The 21,357-nt window shown below is 47.2% G+C and overlaps 1 protein-coding gene across 1 annotated transcript; it reads right to left on the bottom strand.

Annotated features, from left to right (window-relative positions):
- Positions 1-612: 612 nt before the first annotated feature.
- On the bottom strand, positions 613-21,023 carry LOC121602491 (fatty acyl-CoA reductase wat-like). Its single transcript, XM_041931254.1, is given in 11 exon segments — positions 613-1,394; positions 1,469-1,726; positions 1,895-2,146; positions 2,250-2,421; positions 2,424-2,447; positions 12,474-12,583; positions 12,687-12,958; positions 13,047-13,169; positions 13,281-13,396; positions 19,209-19,490; positions 20,696-21,023. Coding segments are annotated over 10 exon segments (1,584 nt in total). The 5' UTR covers positions 19,378-19,490; positions 20,696-21,023; the 3' UTR covers positions 613-1,306.
- Positions 21,024-21,357: the final 334 nt, after the last annotated feature.

The following is a 21,357-nucleotide window of genomic DNA, read 5'->3' as shown; positions in this document are numbered from 1 at the left end:
ATATGACAGGTATAGCTAAAGGGTTGGGGGAGACACAACATCCGCTTTCGAAATTCTATTTAAAATAATATCTTCTCAAGCAGAAAATTCCCTAATTGGAAGAAAATTATTACTGTTGACTGAAATTAACCAAGTACTCAATATGAAGCTATTAATGGATTCAATACGATTTTGTGCACATTATTTGTTTACATTGCACTCAGTGGTTGCTGTGATGCTTATCCGTCAGATATTTCGCCTGTCAAATAGTTCATTTCGCTGTATATTCACCTCATGTAGCCGCGCGTCAGATATTTCACCTGTCAAATAGTTCATTTCGCTGTATATTTCATCTCATGTAGCCGCGCGGTGAGAATTATTGGACAAAACACCCAGGAAATCATTTTATAAGTTTCCAAATCAATGCAAAGATGTGAGAAGTACATAAAACAATACGCATTGGAATTTGCGAAGAAAAACAAAAAGGGGGTTTAGCAGTTTCTTCTCTGTGTCAGTAGTAAGCGATCGTTATAGAGATGGCGCTAGTGTTTAACGTATTTCATTTGAAATAAGGAGACAACTTTTGAAGCTCATTTTGTTCGAAGTGTCACGTCGGTTTGTCGGTGCTACTACTACTACTGCTACTACTAAAATGGTAATAAAATAGAAAACTCAACCACAAACAACAAAAGCTACTGCAAACCCTTAGCGACCTGTGTGTATGGTGGTACATATCTTGTGTGTTATGGTTCTATAAGCCCTGCCTCGATGCAATATGGATAACGTTTGTGTATACCAAGCTGTAGTATATAGCAGAAAGAAAACAAAACCAACTCTTATGTGAAAAAAAGGTAAAGCATATTCCCTTTCCCTGCTCTAGAGTATTAGTGGTGGATGAGTTCTACTTGATGGAAATTGATTGGTTCATGCCGGGGCCCGTGGACGTGCGATAAGAGTACTCGTATTCTCTGTACTACCACACCGTTTCTTACGCGTCTATGTCTGTCTTAACTTAATCCTAACTTCTACCGAGCTGCTTGAAATCGGCATGCGCGGCTCTCGCTTGAGTTGCGTTTCACGCAAGGTCCTGCTAAATGTACAACTTCAAATTGATGCATTGCAAATGCAGCATTCGCTCGTCCTTGTCCAGCTCGGTGTGTGCAACGCAACGCGGTGGTTGCAGCATAAATAGCATATCTGTCGCTTTGTCTTCCTTTCCCTTTCCTTCTGGTGAAATACCTTACATTCTATGCAGGTAGTACATACACCTACTATATATATATATAAAGCCAGCAAAACTGTACGGTTGAGCGATTGTGCCGCCCGCTTAGCTCATCATACCCCAAACGGACATGATCAGCTTGTAGAGCAGCAGCAGCACGACCACCTTCGTGGCCTGATGTACCCAGTAGAGGCTGGAAACAGAGCACAAAAAGCTCATTAGAATTGAAACCGGAAATATGTGCGTCGCCAAACCGTTTTCGCTTACCGATTCCAGCGCACCACCGCCTGCGGGACGGTTTCCATCGGATCGTTCAGCAGGTACCGGCGGATGCCGCAGAAGTACTGCTCCAGGAAGTAGTCCCAGTTGATCTGGCGCATGTCGAAGAAGAACAGCTTCTGGTCCGCGCTCGACAGCTTGCGCCACAGCCCGTTCATGTTGTCCATCTTGAACTCCCACTCGCGCATCGAGAAGTACTCGATCACGTCCATAAAGCGGTGAATCTTCTTGTAGCTTCGCAGCAGCCTGCAAAAGGTGTGGAGTTGATGAGTTCGTTTCGTAAGCTGTTCGCGCATCATTTGCATACACATCGGAATATCTCTGGCAGTGGACCATTTGTCATGGTTCCCTTTAGACCCTAAACACACCCATCGCAGATATTCCCCATCCCCTCCTTCACCCCTTCACACGTACCTCGGTTTGCGACCAATCAGCACCGCTATGATGTCACAGACGACGGCGGGCGCATAGTGCAGGAAGATGATGGACAGATAGTGCAGCACAATGTTCGGGTTGCTCGCGTAGCACAGGTACCAGATCGCCTTCATCGTCGGGTACATCGAGCCAAACTTGATCGTGGTGTGCGTAAAGTCGCCCCAGGTGATGCAATTGTTCGGCTCGGTGCAGAAGTTGTAGATTGGAATTTCCGGATCGGGCAGGATCTCGCTGCAAAAAAGATATAAAAATGTAAGTGATGTTGGAGTGCAGTTTTTCTTTTAGCGTTGATCAAGCAAAGCTTGGCTTGGATCTCCCGGGCCGGACTACTTACGTTCGGAACCGCTCGGCAATGTCCCAGGCGGATGAGATGATACCGTTGACGCACAGATCGACCGGAACCATGTTGGCGACCTTGGTCGGGTCGGCCCGCAGCGTCCGCAGTACACCGGTTCCGGCGCCGGCAATCACCCCGGTCGGGCCGTAGAAGTTGTCGATCCATCCCGCACCGGCTCCTGGTAGGTGGCAATGACTTTTGGCAGGGAGAAAAAGAAGAAGAAGAAGAAGGAAAAATCAATTTTCAACCTTCATTTTTTATCTAGGTCGTCACACCCACACCCGATTGGGAAGAATTCCTCTTTCCAAAACCAATTTCACCCAATTTCGCTTTCACATGGCGTGCGCACGAAGCTCGTGCGCATACGCCATAGTGTCGCTTGAAAGAATCGTGCCCGCCACCATTCTGCGGGGTGTGCGCGCGTGGTTCCAATTCAGTGGCACCAATTGTTTGGCCCGATCGACCCGGGACCGATTCGGGCACGTGCACGTGGGGCTTAACGTGGTGAGTTATGCCCGTCACGTGCTCGGGGAAGCTAATGAGCCAATATCAGTGCCTACTTTCCCTCTGCCCCTGAGCTGTTTGCTGGACTTTAAGGTGGGAGTGTGTGTGTGTGTGCTGACCCGCTACTACACACCGCGCGACCATGGCCATCATGGTGGATCATATTATGCTTGATGCGCATCTAAAACCTTCAAATCGCTCGCTTGTGCGCCCCGTTTCGCGGTTAAACTTGACATTTCGTCTGTGGTGCGAATTTCGCCCGATAACGACGGCTTCATATGCATAACAACATATTCCATCCATCCTCGGCAGAAGCTGCTGGGTTCGGTTTCGGTGCCGTTCCGGTCCCGGTGGTAGACGGTTTTGCTCAAGGTTAACACATGCGTTTAACTGTTGCCAAAAACCCCTTTACCGGGGCGGACGGTTGACATTGGTGGAGGGAGAATCGATCGGTGCGAAAAAAAAAATCGGCGACTCCCCGGCCGGCCTGCTTGGACGACCGAATTTTGTGGAATGGAGGAACACAAAATTTGCGTACTGAACCAGTTTTGCGATAGTAGGCGACGACGATACGGTTACCTTCACCATCATCCCCCGGAGGCCGTCTACATCGGGGGTGGTAAAAGCAGCAGTCCAAAAACATCCCTCACCACACAAAAAAAAAACCGCAAAGACACTGAAAACCGTTCTAACACGTTGGAGAACATTCCAAGTTCCGTTGCAGAATTTTCCAATTCATTGTTCTTTTCTTTTTGCAGCGGAACCGCAAGAATGAACAAAATCCACACCAGCAGCAGTTTCTCCGCTGCGTGTCATCGCCGTCACAATCGGACGTCCAATTCTGGACGAAGCGCGTAACGGCTTGAAGGGCAGCGTCGTGTCGTGCAGCATGAGCCTGACTCCCCAGCAAAGCATTGGCGGACGTCGTGTTGAAATGACCGGCTCGACCCATCGATACATACCAATTAGTTCACGCTCGTACGGTGCCGAAATTGCGACACTTGCAAAACCCAGCCAAAGCAAAGCACACTGCGATGCGTCGCCGTACAGTGTCTGTGCACAGTTTCGGAGCGTGGCTTTGTTATGTGTGTATGGGGCCATTTGGCCCCTTTTATGTGACGAGTCGGCAACGTCCGTTCGGCGGGGCGTATGCATTGTTGTTTGCTGTCGCTTGGTGCACACAGGTCTCAGCTCTGCAAAAGGCCGGCCGTTTGGGTAGGGAGCGACACGTTGGGAGCGACACGTTGTGCGGCCCAGCCTTTGGAGCAGCCCGGCGATGGATGCGTCACCATCCACACTGGCCGCCTATTATTGACTCACGCAAAAGGGACGGCAAACGGTTGTGCAAAATCTGCCCAACGCTCCCTAGCGGTTCATCGATGGGGACATCGTGGGCAAACGACCTCACCGCGGTGTGTGTGTTACACGCGCGTTCGTAATCACTTGACCGACCCGCGTGTGCTATCGCGGACCGTCATCGCCATCACGCGTGAGTCCTTCGTGAAAGTGGATGCACGGCTGCAGGGGGAGGGGTTTGGCATGTTTGCTTGCGATGTACGATGCTCATTTATCGCCCCGGCTTTCGGTACACACGCGCTGGTACAATATTGACTTTTTTTCCGTTTTGCTCGGGAGACACCAATCGGGTCCGGCCGGCCGGTAGCGCGGACGCTCCCGAGGACAGAGCAGCTCGAAGCCGTGTGGCTCGGTTGAAGGTGTTCTTCTCTCTTGACATGATTTGGGTGCTTGGATGAGTGGGCTGCTGTGTGTTGTCGTAGAAACTAGCGCCGCTGGTTGCTAATGGCATCCAACGGGCAGCCGAATCTTTCGAAGGTCGCCGGATTTGCGCTTGCGGTTTTAGGTTTTACGACTTACTTTCCTAACTCCGGTGACTTAGCGTGGGATTATTTGCCACATATATTTTTTTTTGTTTTACCACCAAAGCCACCCGAAATCAATTCTTTGGTCAATAGAATGTTTGCAATAAATCGATTCCGTTAACAGCGCTACGGGATCAAGGTAGGTCGTCGTTATGTATCATGTGAGGAATGTGAGTTGGTCAGCAGAGGACTTAACTGAATCTGCAGAAATGGTCCAATGCAACAGCTCAAAAACTTCACACCTGTGGGTTCAAGACAGTTCGTTCTGCATCAAGCAGACACGGTGTGTCCTCGACTTTACTCTGCAGTGAAAACGGGAAGACTTTCGTATGAACTTGACTTGAGTCACAGTTTGTCTACTCTCGATTATATTCGTCATCTATTGGCGACATTGTTATTTATTGGAACATTACTTTTAGTCGAGCTATTGTTAAAATGGTTTTGTAGGCTTTTCGTCGGTGTTGTTTGTTTGTTGGGTTGATTATGTGTCATTAATTTGTTCACTCATAAAGATCTGTACGGAATATTTTGGGATATTTTAGGGGCATTTGAAAGGAAATACCAACGACATCGGTCGGGTATAAGTTGTCTAGTAGTTTCAGATAGGTTAAATGTCTGGGTCATATTGAGGCCACAATAAATTTATATTTTTTTGTACACATAACCCATTTTCAGGAACAGATACTGTTGAATAAATGTCCAGATCAAATATTATGCCAAAAATTCAAATCGGATTTAAAAAGATCTGAACTCTCCTGTGGCACTCACAGTTTTTCCTGAGGAACATTGTGCAGTTAAGAGAACTTACGGGGTTTTCCAAATCACTTTCGAATGTGCACATCAAGATTCATCTCCTCCAAGATGTTTCTCCAGTTCTTGTTCCAGTTCTTACGCCTGATTTTCAACTCCATCACAAAGAACTGTCAAACTGAATCCGGCTTGAGACGCGTTGAAAATCATGTGGAAGAACTGGAACGTTATTGTGAGCAAATACAAAAAATTGGAAAACGCTGTAATTTTTGCAGATCTTTCTCGGGACATTTATTCTTTTGGCGAGTTGAAACTGTCATGACAAAAAGGTTAATCACCGTAGTTAATCATCTAGAGCAGAGGCCTCCAAACTTTTCAGCTCGCGGGCCGCATTGCTTCAAAAATAACTATATTGAGAGCCATTTGACGCTACCTTTACTGATGAGGGAACGTTTAAATCTCGTTTTTATAACAAAATATTAACGATATTTGTACAGTTTCGTATTACTAAAGCTTGATTTTTGTCTAAGAAAAGTAAAAAATACATTTTTATTTGAAAAAGTCATAATAACGTAATATTTATATTAACTCTGGCAAAGTCATTGTGAGCCGCATTATAAGCTCTTGAGGGCCGCATGCGGCCCACGGGCCGTAGTTTGGAGACCCCTGATCTAGAGTTATCCTGGCCCTTTGACACCTTGTTTGTTGCTACAAATTTCATATCTTTTGGATCGATCTTTCTGGCTTGATTACAAGAAATCATCCACAAAGATTGTATTCATGATAATTATCTGATGGATATAAATACAGAAAGCAGCAAATTTGTAAAATTCCAATTATGATTAATGTTAAAGACACGAGGCTGAACTTTCGCGGCTTATATGAGTCTTTTAGACAAAATAATATGTAACATATCCAAAATGGCCTGTAGTAATTTATTTGATATTTTTTAAACAAAAACTCAATTTGCATAATTCCTTCAATAACTTCAAGCTGCTACACTCACACTATCAGCTGGGTTGGGGTTTCACGTTTCGGTTAACACTCCCCCAGTCACCAACAAACAAAAACAGTGCCAAATGTAACTGGAATACAATTAAGCAAAAGTGTGTGCAATCGCATCGCAATGGCCGTCGGTAATCAATCTCGAACCCACCAGCCCGGGCACAATGTGTCATTCGACTGTGTGTGTGTGTGTGCAGCTCGGAACGCACTCAGAAGCAGCAGCACACTGCACAAACAGTGCGCCAACCGCTTTCGGTTCGGTCGGACAACACCAGACGGGGACAGGTTGCCGACGACAAGACGGGTACAGGCTACGGGTACCCCGACCGAGTGATTGTATAATCAAAATATGCACCGGCCGTGGGACAAGTGCCGTGCGCACCATGATGCAAGCCAGGCCAGGCCAGGCCAGCGGATCGGTTTTGGTGATGGTGATAGCAGTGACCCGCGCGTCAGAAGCGTCCACCGGGCTGGCACGCTGGCAAATGCTGTAATTTTTGGCCAAACTCTATGCGACTATGTGTGTGTATTTGCGCGTTATTACGGTGACCGGTCGGCTTGGGCAACTGCGGGACATAATCTCGATCGTGCCCGGGTAATCACTACCGGTTTATGGGCTGAATTATGCGCTAGAAACGAGTGTGAGCGATCTGCATTGAACGGCAGCGGTGATCATTGGCAGGCTGGTTTGATGTTTGCAGTTATTACAATAACAAAAGCCATTTAACCATCAAACACCAAGCCCACCAAGTAACGAGTTTGAGTGCTTAAACAACCCGGCTAAGGCTGACACTGTTTGCGGAAGCAAACAATCGACACCGTTTTCACCGAAGGTGACGATCAACATGGTGGTGGCGATCGCGTCATGTTTGAAAAGCTTCGGCCAGTCGTCGCACCTTAATTTGCTAAATCGCTATTGCTGTTTGACGTTGTTTTAGGACACTTTCCGTTAATATCCGGGTGTCGCTGTTATTTGTTTCACGTTTTGCGAAGGGAAAATATTTGCGACCCCGCACGGTCGGTCGGTCTGGAGTTCACACTTCCGTCAACATAAAGTTCTAGCGGCGGTGCCCGGCAAGCAAAGCAAGCAAGCAAAGCGAAGCAACAAAAAGTAATCCCTTTTTCATGGCTGTTTGGAGGAAATTTAATGCTGCTCGAATGACGTCAGGGAAGCAAAACAGTGTCGCAAACAAGTGAAGCAGTTTAGTTCCTGGTAACCTAGAAACAATTCCACCATTGTGGCACGAGGGCAGTATTCAAATGAAGCCTCATCACTAAGCCACGAGGCATGTTTTGCTTGATAGGGTTTTATAGGGCTGCTGCATGTTGCCGGCGCTTGATTTAATTGTTCAAAGTCACGCCGGATTAAGTAGCTAATCGAGCATAACAAAGTCACCGGGGTCGTGCCGGGGCTGCTGTTCCTCACTTTGTTGAACAATAAGCGATCAGTACACACGCGCATAAAACGGAGCGTTTTATACGATTTTCTCACCCTGCTCCTTTGCATGAGGGCGGTTCCGCCATGCGTGACAATGGTAGTAAACGAACCTACCCAACATCATACTAATCATCGTGCTGCGGGGAGGCGGGCTATTTTTGCGACCGGCGGTAATTAATTGCCATCGTTTAACTACTGCGATGAGCGATATATGGGGTGGGGGGTTGTATATTTTTTGTTGTTGTACACCCAACTCTTCAATCCCAAACACTTGAATTGCCCGAGGCGCTTGGGTTTTGCGGTGTTGTTTTTGTTCTCTTAGATGACCGAAGCACTAAAAGCAAACAACTACAAAAAAGCCCCCAAACGGTGGTAAACATTTATGAATGAAACTGTCGTTCGGTTGAGGGGTTGGGGCGTGTGTAGTGTACGCTGGGTGAAGTGGGTGATTACTGTGGTGAGGCGTGTTGTTGTTGTTGTTGTTGTTGTAGCCAACGGGTATGGGAACCAAAAGTGTTAGGAGGCGGTTTTTACATCATTATGCTTTTTTTTTGTTCGGAAGATTGCTTTGAATGTCTTCATTAAAGCATGCCATGACACCTTTAGTGTGTCTGTGTGTTTTTTTTATATGAAAGCTCGCGTGACTGGGGATAATTTTGATTTTGTTTACATTCTGACGGGCATTTTTTTTTATTTTGGAAAGATCATTCAACCGCGCTTCAAATTAAAGGTGCCCTTAATATGTTTGTAATTATGATGTTTATCTAACGAAGCTGGATTATCGTCTTGTTTTTAAATTTGACATGAGACAAAATTTGTCTACTTGAGCCCATACATTGTGACCATTTCTTGCAGCTGAATCGTAGTTTTTTTTTTAGAAAGACAGAAAGACGTAGAAAGACAGTATTTTCTTGAGTTAGGCGGGTTATTGAAGCTGCTGGGAGCAAATTGGAGTTTGTTGGAGCAATATGTTCTGATTTGATTTAGGAATTGTCCAGGGTCACATCAATTGTCTACCAATATCAACAAAATTTTCCGTATATGATATGCATTTTAGGCGCAAATGTGATATTCAACTTCAGCTCATATTCGTTGAAGTAGTCCTCACATTAACCTTTTAACTCGAGAACCGACAGGACGCAAAATTGCATCAGTAGTTGAGCTATTGCACAAGATGTGTGTGTGTGTGTGTGTGTGTGATTGTTCCCATTTTTTCCCTTTGTGTTTAAAGCCGGGATATCATCAATATGGATCAAAATTTAAATATTGAAGATCGGGATTTAACAATTTCTTTTTGTTTTCAACCATCAAAAAATGAGCATCAAAAAGAAGCTTTCTTTTACACAAATCCGGTCTATAAGGGTTTTCCACAAATTCTACACCTTCTTCTTCTTCTTCTTCTTCTTCTTCTTCTTCTTCTTCTTCTTCTTCTTCTTCTTCTTCTTCTTTTCTTCTTCTTCTTCTCTTCTTCTTATTCTTCTCTTCTTCTTTCTTCTTCTTCTTCTTCTTCTTCTTCTTCTTCTCTTCTTCTTCTTCTTCTTATTCTTCTTTCTTCTTCTTCTTCTTCTTCTTCTTCTTCTTCTTCTTCTTCTTCTTCTTCTTCTTCTTCTTCTTCTTCTTCTTCTTCTTCTTCTTCTTCTTCTTCTTTTTATTTGACAAAATCAAACCGTAGTCGGTCAAGGCCTGCCAAACCCCATTCATAAGCTCAGCTATCTGTGTAAACCTGGTAGGTTCCTCGTCCGGTTCCTCAAAAAAAAAACTGGTTTGTGAGAAAAACTTGTTACTTCGGGAGTAGAAATGTTTAGGGAACGATTTTTATGTAAACCATTCCCGCACTAGTTGCGCCCGGGTGATGACCACACTCTTTTGGGGCTAATGCTTCGTGATCTTTTCGGTATTAATTCCTTCATACTAACGCTACATTAACGGATGTTAAATGCAGAATGTCAGGTCCAGGACCATGATGATGGACGAAAATGTAAACGTTTGCTGCTGCTTGGAGTCTAGCTTGTAGCAGGCTCAGTTTAATCACTCTTCGTAACTGGACGAATCAAACCAACATCTTTATGCGCATAAATGACCAACATATTGAAGCAACCGGTTCGAACCGGAACCAATCAACACTCAATGCATTGCAAACCACTAATCAAAACGTATGCAAAGCAGCCACAGCCATTTAATGCCTTTATTTGTTCTACACACCAAACAAAAACCCCATCGCAGAAGATATGCTTTACAAGGATAGCAGTTATGCTCTGCTCTGCTCATCGCGGACCGTGACCTTTCCCATAAAAAAATAGAGAGAGCCGCTGCACCGAATACAGGCCGTCCTTGAGCAAACCCGATCGTCGGATCGTCGGGTGGCGTAAATTGACGGTCAATTTAATCGTTAGCATCTGCCGCCCAGAGCACCGCGTTTGCTGTCCCGCAAATTAGGCAGTGCGCATAGAAGGGGGGAAAAACGAGCAACCGTTCGATCAGGGACGATCGATTGCAATTTGAAGAAATGCGCATTACCGCTGACAGACTAATTGTTCGCAGTAAGGAGCGCCATTCTCAAGGAAAGCTCAAGTGTTAGGATAATTGTGCCTTCGCGCGTACACGCCTATAATGATTGGGGAGGTAGGGTCATGGAGTGTCAGCGTTAGAGATCTAACCTTGGTTTGATAGAGCACGCACACTGCGGTGGGCTCTGAAAAAAAAAACAAAAAAGTCGACGCGGAAGACTGTCTAACGCGTTGGACAAACAGTCATAAATCATCGCTGCGCGGATATGGCGGCGGCGGCGGCGACAATTAGGACGGCAACTCCCCCCCCCCTGGGTCGCTGGTAAGGCCAGATGTAATAACCATTACCTCAAACACATGGTACGCAGGGCAAATCCCGCACCGACACAAAAGTGCACTAAACAACTTCCTCCGAAAAAGTCACCCCCAAAAATACGTAACGCGCGTCAAATTATCGATCCTTCACTAAACGCCAAAGTCTGTATGGTTTCCGCCACTGGCCCAGAGGTAACCAGCAGCATCAACAAACGGCTGCGCTGAAGATGTGGTTGCATCATACGCACCGGGAGGAAAAAACAGGCTCTCTTTGGAGGAGGCCGTTTGTGCGTTTTTTTTTGGACACGTTCACCCCGACCGTTCCCGCGCCCGTTTTCAATGTCAATGGCAGGCGGGCAGCAGGTAACGGCGCAACGAAAACAACGTTCAGGTTTCGGATGTGGCCACCGCCACAAGCTGTTTTTTTTTTGTACGGGGCTGACGCGTTGTGGCCTGTACGCGTCTACGTGATCTCTAACGGCAGAGATGGTGAAAGATGGACATGATGCTGACCGCGAGAGGAGGAGGATGATGATGATTGTTGCTTGTTTGAATTGTAAGTACCATCGACCGTCAAGGTTGATCGAGGTCTGTGCGCCTGTGTGCTTACTAGAACGTCACGTGTTTTCGCGTTTGGCCGCCTATTGTGTGCTGTAGCCTTCAAGACAACTTAACAGCAGCACTTGAAGGTTTGAAAGTGCTGCACAGCCCAAACCGGGTGAGTCACTTAACGGGATGTGATCGTATGATTGCAGGCTCTGCAGGGATATTATTAAATGCAAACAATAAACACTGCTGCGGTGGCCCTTCCCAGATTTTTGTATTCCAATCCGGTCCGGGTGGACACGTGCCGTTAAGAACGAAACGCCAGAACGCGCGCACGGTAATTCTATTCTCGCGCGTTGTTGTTAATTTTCACACCACGTGCTTTTAGGGAACGGACAAACCCTGCAGCGTACTTCCCCGGACAGTCTAATGCAGCAGGTGTAAGATTTGCTAATTTCAGTATCAAGACACCATCACCATTATCGGAGCGGGGAGCAACATAACTGACCAACTCTACGTCAGGAGAAAGTGGCTTAGTTATGCAACGCACAAGAACCTGCCCCCAGAAGGACGCCCTGTCTTCGTTTGCGCCACATCCGTTAGAATCATTATCGGCAACTCCCACCGTGTCAATGTGTCGAAATGTGTCCGCTCTAGCCTCGCCCGAACCATGCATAATGGCGCAACGCAGCAGCCAACCAGTTCGATTGGCGATTAATGCTCAGGCGCTCGCGCTTAGCCAAACGGACGGCGGTGGCGGCTCCGGCGGCAACAAAGTCGCGTCTCCTTCGCGTCCGCGACGACTGGTTTTGCATGCCAATTTCGCCGGCCTTTCTGTGGTCGCGCGACCTTTGGCAATGCGCAAAGACACACAATCATCGCTGGTGCTGCTGCTGCTGCTGCTGTCCGTGGGCTTGAGCATCGAGTGACCATCGGTCGTCGACACGAAGGACACACCTGCTGGTGCGCATTTAGAGTGTGTGGGGCCGGTCGTTGCTGCAAGTGCAGCTGCTAGATTAATCTACGCATGATGGCGAAACGACGAACCCTCACTCGGCGAGCAGAACGCGGATATTCGAAAAGGGCTGTTAAGGGAGTAGTTGTTTGTGAAGTGTTTACAATCAACATAGGCGTGTGCCTGCGATGTCACCGATTGCAAACATATTGGCGCGTAATGATGATGATGATCGTGTGATAAAGGTGTACGTCATTGGGCGGTTGTGCAAAATTTCCCGCGCCCGCGCGCGTGTGCAATCAAACAAGCAAAACAACTTACCGATCCCGGGCCGAAACATTCCGACCGGCATGCCGCGGCTGTTTTTGCGCACCACATCCTCGGCGATCGCCTTCGTGAACGTGTACGTGTTGGGCCATTTGTCGAGCAGTCTGTGCATGTACGATGGGGGGGGAGGAAAGAATGACGACGGGTAAAGGCGTATTAGGACAGCTGGGAGAAAACAGATCCCGATTGCGTCACGGAGCTACTTACACCGGGGTGATCTTTTCGATCATGCCGTCGGTGACGCAGTCGGTCAGGTGGATCATCTTTTCCGACTCGAGCGGCGGCTCGTAGAACCGCTCGTCGACCACACTCTGCGGGCACTGGGTGTAGGCGGTCGAGACGTAGATGACCGACTTCAGGTGCTTCATGTCGTGGCAGAGGTCCAGCACGTCCCGGCACGCCTTCACGTTGATCTGCATGGCCGTCTTCATCTTCTCATCGAATCGCACCGTGGCGGCTAGATGAAACACGATGTTGACCTGTTTGGGGGTAGAAGAAAAGAAGAAAAGAACGTCACATAAGTGTGTGTCTTCCCCGTGTTTAGCACACTGCGGTCCAAACACATACATTCTCCGTCAGCACTTCACGATCGGACGAGCTGATGCCCAGGCCCGGCTGCATGCAGTCGCCCGCGACGGCGCGAATTTTGTGATCGTACTTCGGACAGGCTTGCTTCATTTTGTCAAACATCTGCGAAATGGGGGAAGCAGGCATACGAACCCGTAAGCGATTAATTGTGGAGGATTTCTTTTTTGTATTTGTTGTATTTATTTAGGTTTTAGGTGCAACGCGCATACTTACAGCATCGTCGAAGATTTCTTCCACCCGCGAAAAGATGTCTTTGCCGCGCTTGCTTCGCACCAGCAGAAAGATGTTCTCGATCCCGGGGCAGCTGGTCAGCAGTTTGTAGATGAGTGCTGGCGATTGATAAGGCGAGAAGGAGAAGGAAAAATATTAGTCTCTTCAGTAGTCTTTAGTTTGTTGGAAATCGAAAATGCTTTCTTTTTTTGCACGTTTCATGCAGATCAGCTACCACGAAACATGGGTAAAAGTAGATAATTGCAGCTTCTTCATCTCCAAAACGTACGGCGAGAAGAAAGGCCAGCATTGAAAGGCGATAAATTAGCTTGTTCGTGTGAAACTCGCCTATTTTTTATGTCGAATTCGTCGTGTTTTAAAAAGCTTTACAAGCGGAGGACATCTTTTTTGGGGGAAGCACCCAAAAACCGGCACCGGATGCTGCCCAAGTCAGATGATGATGAGACCTGTCCGCGCTTCCTGTTGCTAAGGGACACCGGAATATGTTGTGAAATAGGTGGCCGAGCGAGGGATAGAAAGAGAGAGAGAGACATCAAACCATCTTCCCCAAAAAGAAACAGGTTTCGTCACGCACTCTTGGTAGTGCGATCGCTAGTCGTAGCCATGTTTCATGGCGAGGATGAGACCTAATAGAAACGGGTTGAAGATATCGGGCCGCATCGGGAGAATCGGGAAACCTACAAATGTTTCCCCCTGGTCGAACGTCAGACGGTAAGGAGCCGAACGTTTGTCGAACCGAAAACCGGCACGAGTGCCGTTCCACGCTTGACCCTGAACTAGGCACAGTTGGGGAAGGATCTAGCAAAAGCTTCCCAAAATCATGGCCATCCGTATCCGAATCCCGCCACCGGGAGGCCACGTGCAGGTGTTTGGGAAGACTTTTGTGGACTTTTTTGTGTTTCAACCCCCGGTGGAGGTGTGCTCTCCGAGCACCGAGCACCGATTGGCATATCATTATAAGCTTTCTGCTCGGGATCGTGCGGCTAGACGCGTCTGCCCACCCGCCGAGAGATGCGTCCCCTTTCTTTCGGGTTTGGCACGTTGGCATTCTTTGTTTTTTTTTCTTCTCATTTGAATAACTGGTTTGCTTTTTAAACAGCGGATTTATTTGGCTAGTTAATATTGTATAGTTTCTCGCTTGCCGTTTCTCGCTGACACCAGCTTTTCTGCAAACAAAAGTATCATGTGTTACACACAAAGCGCGAACCAGCCGGAACTATACTGGGGACACTAGCATCTAGGGGAGGTACGTATGAGCAAAACATGCGTGCCTTTACCGTGGGTGCAGATCATCCGATAAAATGCCCACGTGTGTGCCTTGAGTGCTTTTGTTTTGCCGTTTTTTTGCTGCTGCTGCTTCTGCTTCTGGGGGAGCTTTTATGATTGACGACCCGCAAAACCAGTCCGCTGAGTTGGGGTTAATTCTACTAGTTTGTTTTTCTTTTCGGAGAAAAGTCTCAATCTTTGGATGTAAATCCCTTTGCGATCATTTACCATCGGGATGGCAATAAAACTAATCAACAGAAGAGAACAAGCAAGAAGTAGGGTGTAGTATAATGAGCTACATCTTTACACGATGGCTCGGGATCGGATGCAAAGACAGAAGAGCGAAGCGGGTTGTTACCCTAAGCTTAGGATGCGAAATAGCGCATGAGGGCTCTACGCTATTGAAGGGCATTAATCTTTCTCCCTTTGCTATCCTGTGTCGGTGAAACGCTACTAAACGGATTCCAACACAACTTCTTGCGCTTGGCGTGCATGGTCGTGCCAATTGGAACGTGGAAAGGCCGTTTGGAAAGGCAATTATCTAATAAACGGGGCGGGGGCCCGTAATCGCCCTTTTGCGACAATAAAATTGATCCTCTCCGATCGATGCCGCGATCGGTTTGGTGAGACAAATAGGGGAAATGGGGGAGGTTCACTTTTGCGGTAAAGATATTTTGTGGGTGATAAAAAGCGGATTGGAAACCGAAAAGAGAGTTACCAATAATGAAGGGTTCGTTTTCGTGCCCTGCATTGAAGTCTTTCGTATATGAGTACACGTGTACTTTGTTGTACACGGGGGCTGTTTTGTTCAGCGTGTGTGCATGTGTGAAAGTGTCGACAAAAATGGGTATGTAGTGTAGTGTGGCTCCTTTTCGCCTCCTCACCCATACACACACACGGCATCTGTGTGTCGCCAATGTTCCGTGCGGTTGCAGCATGCTGCCATCCTACCGTAACCATGGTGCAAATTATGTAACCTGATACCCGTAGGTAGTAGCAGCAGCCAGTCCCTCGGTCTACTTGGATGAACTTTACTCATTTGCGGTGAAAGCTCGGGTGCAGCTCGGGCCCCCCCCCTTTCAAAACATACTCCGGCTCCGGACGGGTCCCAAGCCGCTACCAAGCTGCTGGTGCAGAATAAACAGCTGATTGGTGGTGTGGTGAGTGTTTGGTGAAGCTTTGAAATCAGTTTGCAATCGCCTAGAGAAGCGAGCAAACCCGTGCCGTGGCAATTCTTGAACCCGAGCGGTGGCTCAACTCAATCGGTGCGGTCAATTGGCTGTGTAGATCGTGCCACCGTGCGAAAACCAGAAATGAAAACCGGGCTGTCGGGGAGTTTTTTTTTATCGTTTTACAAATTTCCACACCCTTTTTCGGTTTTCGTTCCAGGTTTTGAAGTCGACACACGCTGCACTCGTTGCACGGACGGGAACGCTGGAACACTACAGGACGCAGCTGAGTGTAGCAAAGAGGTGCACGGTATGTTTCGTTGGAATTTATATGCATATGTACGTTCGCTTATGGCCAGTACGACTCCGTTCGCGTCCGTTAGTACAGCTGAGGACAAAGTCGGTACGTACGGAGTACGGTATGTTGCGACATAAGCATGTTAGGCCCATGAGTACTTGATCTGCGCCGAGGAAAAGGTGTCAATTCGTACTGAGTTATTTTGTCAATTTATTCGTCTGAACACGTGTGACGTCATACTAGGAAAAAACACGACAAATTGTTTAACATACTAATCAACAGAACAAAACGTCTTTCGTATGGCTACAAGAGCAAAGAAACTTCTTGGTTGTTGCGGTTTTTGTTTTTGCATAACAATATGCTAAACGGTACCACTCAGCTGTTGCTGTCCCACTCTCAATGCAGCCAATTAGAGCTCATTCACGAGAACATCGGGCGACTGGTAGGAGCACGCACACACACACACACGTACACGTAACCCGTTGGTGCCAGCATGGCTGCCCAGCACACCGGAGGAAGACAGAAGAATGGGAAGAACGATGGACGTACAACGTGCAGCAGAACACACAAAAAAAGCAACGACCAGAATCGAAATCACGCGCCATTGACCAGCTGCGTGCGAAAAGTCTAGTGCGAATTATATTATTGACCAACGTGCCCGGCCGCCCGCACGTCATCGTTCTCAAGGTGAAGGATTTGCATAAACTCCACCTGTGTTTGCTGTCGTCATTAGGTTTATCGATCGGATGGGGGAATTTTTTGGGGAATATTTTGGAGTTTGGTGGCCACAAATAAAAACCCAATTTATTATCCCCGGTGATGAGTGTATCGTTTGGCGTACAGGGAAATACCAATTTGCTGGATGAAAGTTTGGTACTAAGCGCGTGTTCTTTTCCCCTGTTTGATTCCCCCGTTTTAATTGATGGTGGTGAAACAAATTGAAGGTGATTTTCGGGTATAAATGCCTCCCAAAAATTAATTTATTAGTCGCACTAAAGGTCGTTTGCAGATTTCGAATTCTTCTTGAACATTCTGTACAACGGCTACTACCACAAGCAAACGTCGTTATGACGTCTATACGTGAGGGGAAAGTCTGTAAGACGTCTGTAACACAGATTTGTTCGCTCACCTCACCTCAAGATTAAACAAATTGCTAACAATTTGCTTGATCGGTTTTGCGTTCCAGCGCTAACTGTACCTTTTATGGGATGATTCATTTATCATTGGTGTGTCTGTTGACGAAAGCATATTGGATAAGGGCGTCATGTGGTGTAGGACCGCCAAGGATCGTTTTTTTGTTTAAACTTGATTAAAAATTCAAAAGCATAAATAGCTTATAGATACTTATAGCTGCCCATTACTGATGTAAACTGGCGGTTAATGTTCAATATCCCAGTACTGCTTTTTTTCGTGTGCAACGCTACCACACACACACTGCTGCCACCGGGTTGGTGAAAGGTAGTTGGACATAGCAAAAAAAGCAAACACCCAAATCACTCAAAGCATCTACGCGCCAGCCTTACCAAATGGCTGAAGCAGCAGCACTGTAAGGAAAGTGATAGTTGTACCATTTCCTCTACGCGCGCGCACACCCTGTATTTGTCGAAAATTCTGTTTGTCGGTCAAGGTGAAGATGAAGCAAAAATCATACCGACGCGCAAAGGTAAACATGCGCCGCGTGGGGCGGTATTTTGCGTTTTACATAACGTTGTACGCGCACCTCCCCGTTCCAGTGGGTCAGGATCATGAGGGAGAGCAAGAGTGAGCGTTGTGGGAGAGAGAGAGAGAGATTGGGGTTCAGGAAGGTTTTTCTGGATACATTGGCATGTAATAATGACCGATAAGAGGGTTCAAGTAAGCGTTTTGAAACGACTCGTTCGTTGAATGGGTGAAAGTTTTAGGCTGCAGTAGGCGCAGCAAATGAAGTACAATACGATTTAAGATTTCGATGATGATCGTCGATCGTATGACTGTAGCGGTCTAGTCATCTTCCAAAAACAAATATTGAACCTCATTGACAGCTACAAAATAAAACCCCAAAAAACCCTCTCATCGAGTTCGTCGCTTGTTCCCAGCGGCAAACCATTACAGCCGATGTGCCGCCGGTAGGGGGATGGAAACTGGGAAAAGACGGTGAAATGTAAACAAAATTCACACGTTCACTGGGGTGGTGCGCGAACGAATGGTAGATTTAAAGGTTGGACGTGGTTTAAGAGAGACGACATAACTCGGGACGCCATTATTTTTGGCGAAATTGTACAGCAAAAAAAAAAGGAAAAAAAAAAGACACAGACGCAAAGAGAGAGGGTAAAACATTTCAAGGACTGTTTAGCTGCAAGTCGTCGATGGTGAGTTTTATGCGTAATTTAACGTGCCAGTGCAATTGAACGATCAATGCGCCGAGCCGTGCCGTGCCGTGCCGAGTGCGAGTGTTATATTGCTCACGTACTTGGGTGAAAGGTGGAGCGCGGAGGATCGCTCCGCTGGCCGCTTTGGCCAAGGGTCACCGATTACGTCGTGTGGCCGTCGTGCATTCTTGCCCTGCACATGCGAAATGCAACGGTTCGACCAAAGCTAAATAAAACAAAAATCGCAACTAAATCGCCTCCGGGAGGTCCAATTCGGAGGGTTCGTTTTGTAGTTTTCCCACCCGCACGAAACGAAAAGCCCACCCGAACGGGCAAAAGAATCAATAAAAGCAAACGCCCTTAGGGCGACGTTTACAACACCAAACACAAGCGCGCGCACACACACACACACACACTCTCTCGCATGGTGTAATGCAGCGGTGTGTTAAGTAAACATCTATATTAAATATGACGCCCGCCCGAACGGAAACTCGCGGTAATGTTTTTGTACACTGCTTCTTCGTCTTCTTGCTCCTCCGCTTCTGCTTCATGTGTGCACGATCGTTAGGTTGCGCAGATTGTCAATTACAAAGTCGGCCACCTCAATGAGGTCAGCCGGAACATAACAGGGCTGCATAACAAAAGGTGCGCGCAGCGTTGGGTTGGGTTCGCGCGCTTGACGAACCACTAAACGAGCATCCTTTAAGTGTCGCCTTTGCGCAATTGCATTAAAATGCTTGCCGATCGGTTGATACGCAATACGATTTGGGCAAGGATGGCGCAGTGCGCCCTTTAATGTGCGAAATAAAGTTGAGCCTCGTATACTCACTCTTGCCGAGAAATCCGGTTCCGCCCGTAATGAAGACGTTACATTTGTCGTAAAACTGCTGGATGGCGGTAAGCTGCTCATCGATCTTGCCGGTCGTCATCGGGGTCGGCTGGTCCGGTTGGCCACCGGTTTGTGCCAGCGGCTCGTCGTCGTACATGGAAACCGTCATCGTCACGCTGTCACACTGTCACACTGTCATACACACACACAAACACACAGCTTACTTGCAACACTTGGGTTTAGCGGTTGTTCTTCTTTTTGGCAAACTGTAAACTGCACTTTCTGTTGTGATGGGGGAGAAGAGAAAAACAGTCACAGAGTTTAGATGTTTTATCTATGAGCTTTAAAAAAAAGTGATTGCCTTTAAATAAATGTTATGATATCGCTACGGGAAAAATGGGGAAAAGTTCCTATAATTTGGGCCTTTTTTTAACAATACACGCCTTAACCACTACAGCGTCCAGATCATCGTGAAGTCTGCGCTGGAAATCTAACCATCACATCTCACGTGGACACTCTAATCTTTTGCATCTAGCGAGCGTTATTTGCGTTTACATAACAGCTATATTTGCACGGCATCTGTACCGTGTCCATTGCTATTGCTCAAGAGCCTTAAGACGACGACGTGAGTCGAAACAAGTCCTCCTGGGAAGGAATAATTTCCTACCCCTGGTACTGGTTGTTGCGGATACTTTCCGCACCCAAACCAGCTTGAGATCTATTTTTTTTCTTTTTAATTAAAGCTCTTCGTAGGTGGAGAATGATTATCGCTTCACGTGTGGAACCTGGCCCCACAATCAACTACTGTGTCGCGTGTGTAACTTTGCCTCGGTAGCGGAAGCAGTTGATCGTTACAAGCGGACTCGAGCAAAGGGAGGGCTGTGGATTGTGACACCGTGTCTCGCCGATTGTGATTGGCCATTAAGGCTTTATATGAAGGGTGAACTATTGGCTGCCCTGTACGGAGACAACAATTATCGAACGTATCAATTATAGGATATGCTCGGCCTAGGGTCGACAAGATTGAAATTATCTTCTCACTTCCTTGTGTGCTGCGAGCTGGGCTGTTTAATAGAGGGAAAAAGCGTTTAAATTAAATCCCTACAATGCTAGATTTTAACTGCCGCTTTTAGTGGCTTTAAAGAATGAAAGACTTTGACTTTTGACTTGAAAATTTTGCAAATATTTATCTCACACACACACAAACTAAGAGACACTTCAAATGCTATCATCGCTTATTCCAGTAAGCGATACAGCTGTTTTTTTTCTTTTCGCTTTCCAAAATCCAAATATGTCCATCGTCCTATTATGCACGCGCCACCGTAATCACCGTAATGCACTGTTCACTGTCCCAATCGATTTCCTGTCACGTAAAACTTGGCACAACCAAATTTGATCTCCCCCTTTCCCCCAGACTGTTGCACATGCTGGACAGAACGTTTTCACCGCGTTCTGCACCGTCGTCGTCGTCGTCGTCGGCCACCTACCATCCAACAGGGACACTGCTGTGACTGCTGATCCTCTATCGGTGACGATCGGCTAAAGACTGAAACGGCGAGTACAGTCAGCCGGACGGCACTGCTGCCACACTGGACCCGGACCCGGACCGGCTGTAGAGTGGGTCCGCACGGCACGGCAAAGAAAGCGCGAGCGAGAGCGAATGGAGCAACGCGAGAGCGGGAGAGCGGGAGAGAGCGTACGCGCGTACTGAAGTGCCTCCGAAATCGATCGGATGCGGACTTTTCGGCTGCGGGGTTCGTCACCTGGAACCGCGTGCGAATCTTTGCGTTGCGACCGTTGCGGCCGCTGGTCAATCAAATACTGTGTCGATCGCACGATCGGGGTACACGATTCCCGCAAACGTCGCGCGACATGGTGGTTGGTGAGCCGTTGTTTTTTTTTTTTTTTGGACACTTCCCTTCCTCGATCAACACCGCACCCAGTACCGTCTCTGGTGTGTGGTTGTATGTGTGTGTGTGTGATTTTTTTGCTGTTGTTGGCGTCGTTAACGGCAGGATCGCGGTCATCTTTTGTCGACTGTCGTGGCTATTGTTGTGGTGTGGATATATGGCTGTGGGAGAGGGAAAAGGAGGGTTGTGAAAGTGGGTAGCAGAAGTTCGGTATACTTAAAGCACTGCAGAAAGAGTGA

This window comes from Anopheles merus, unplaced genomic scaffold (genome assembly GCF_017562075.2).
Source record: "Anopheles merus strain MAF unplaced genomic scaffold, AmerM5.1 LNR4000473, whole genome shotgun sequence".
NCBI lineage: Eukaryota > Metazoa > Arthropoda > Insecta > Diptera > Culicidae > Anopheles > Anopheles merus.
This window is presented reverse-complemented; position numbering and strand designations above follow the sequence as displayed.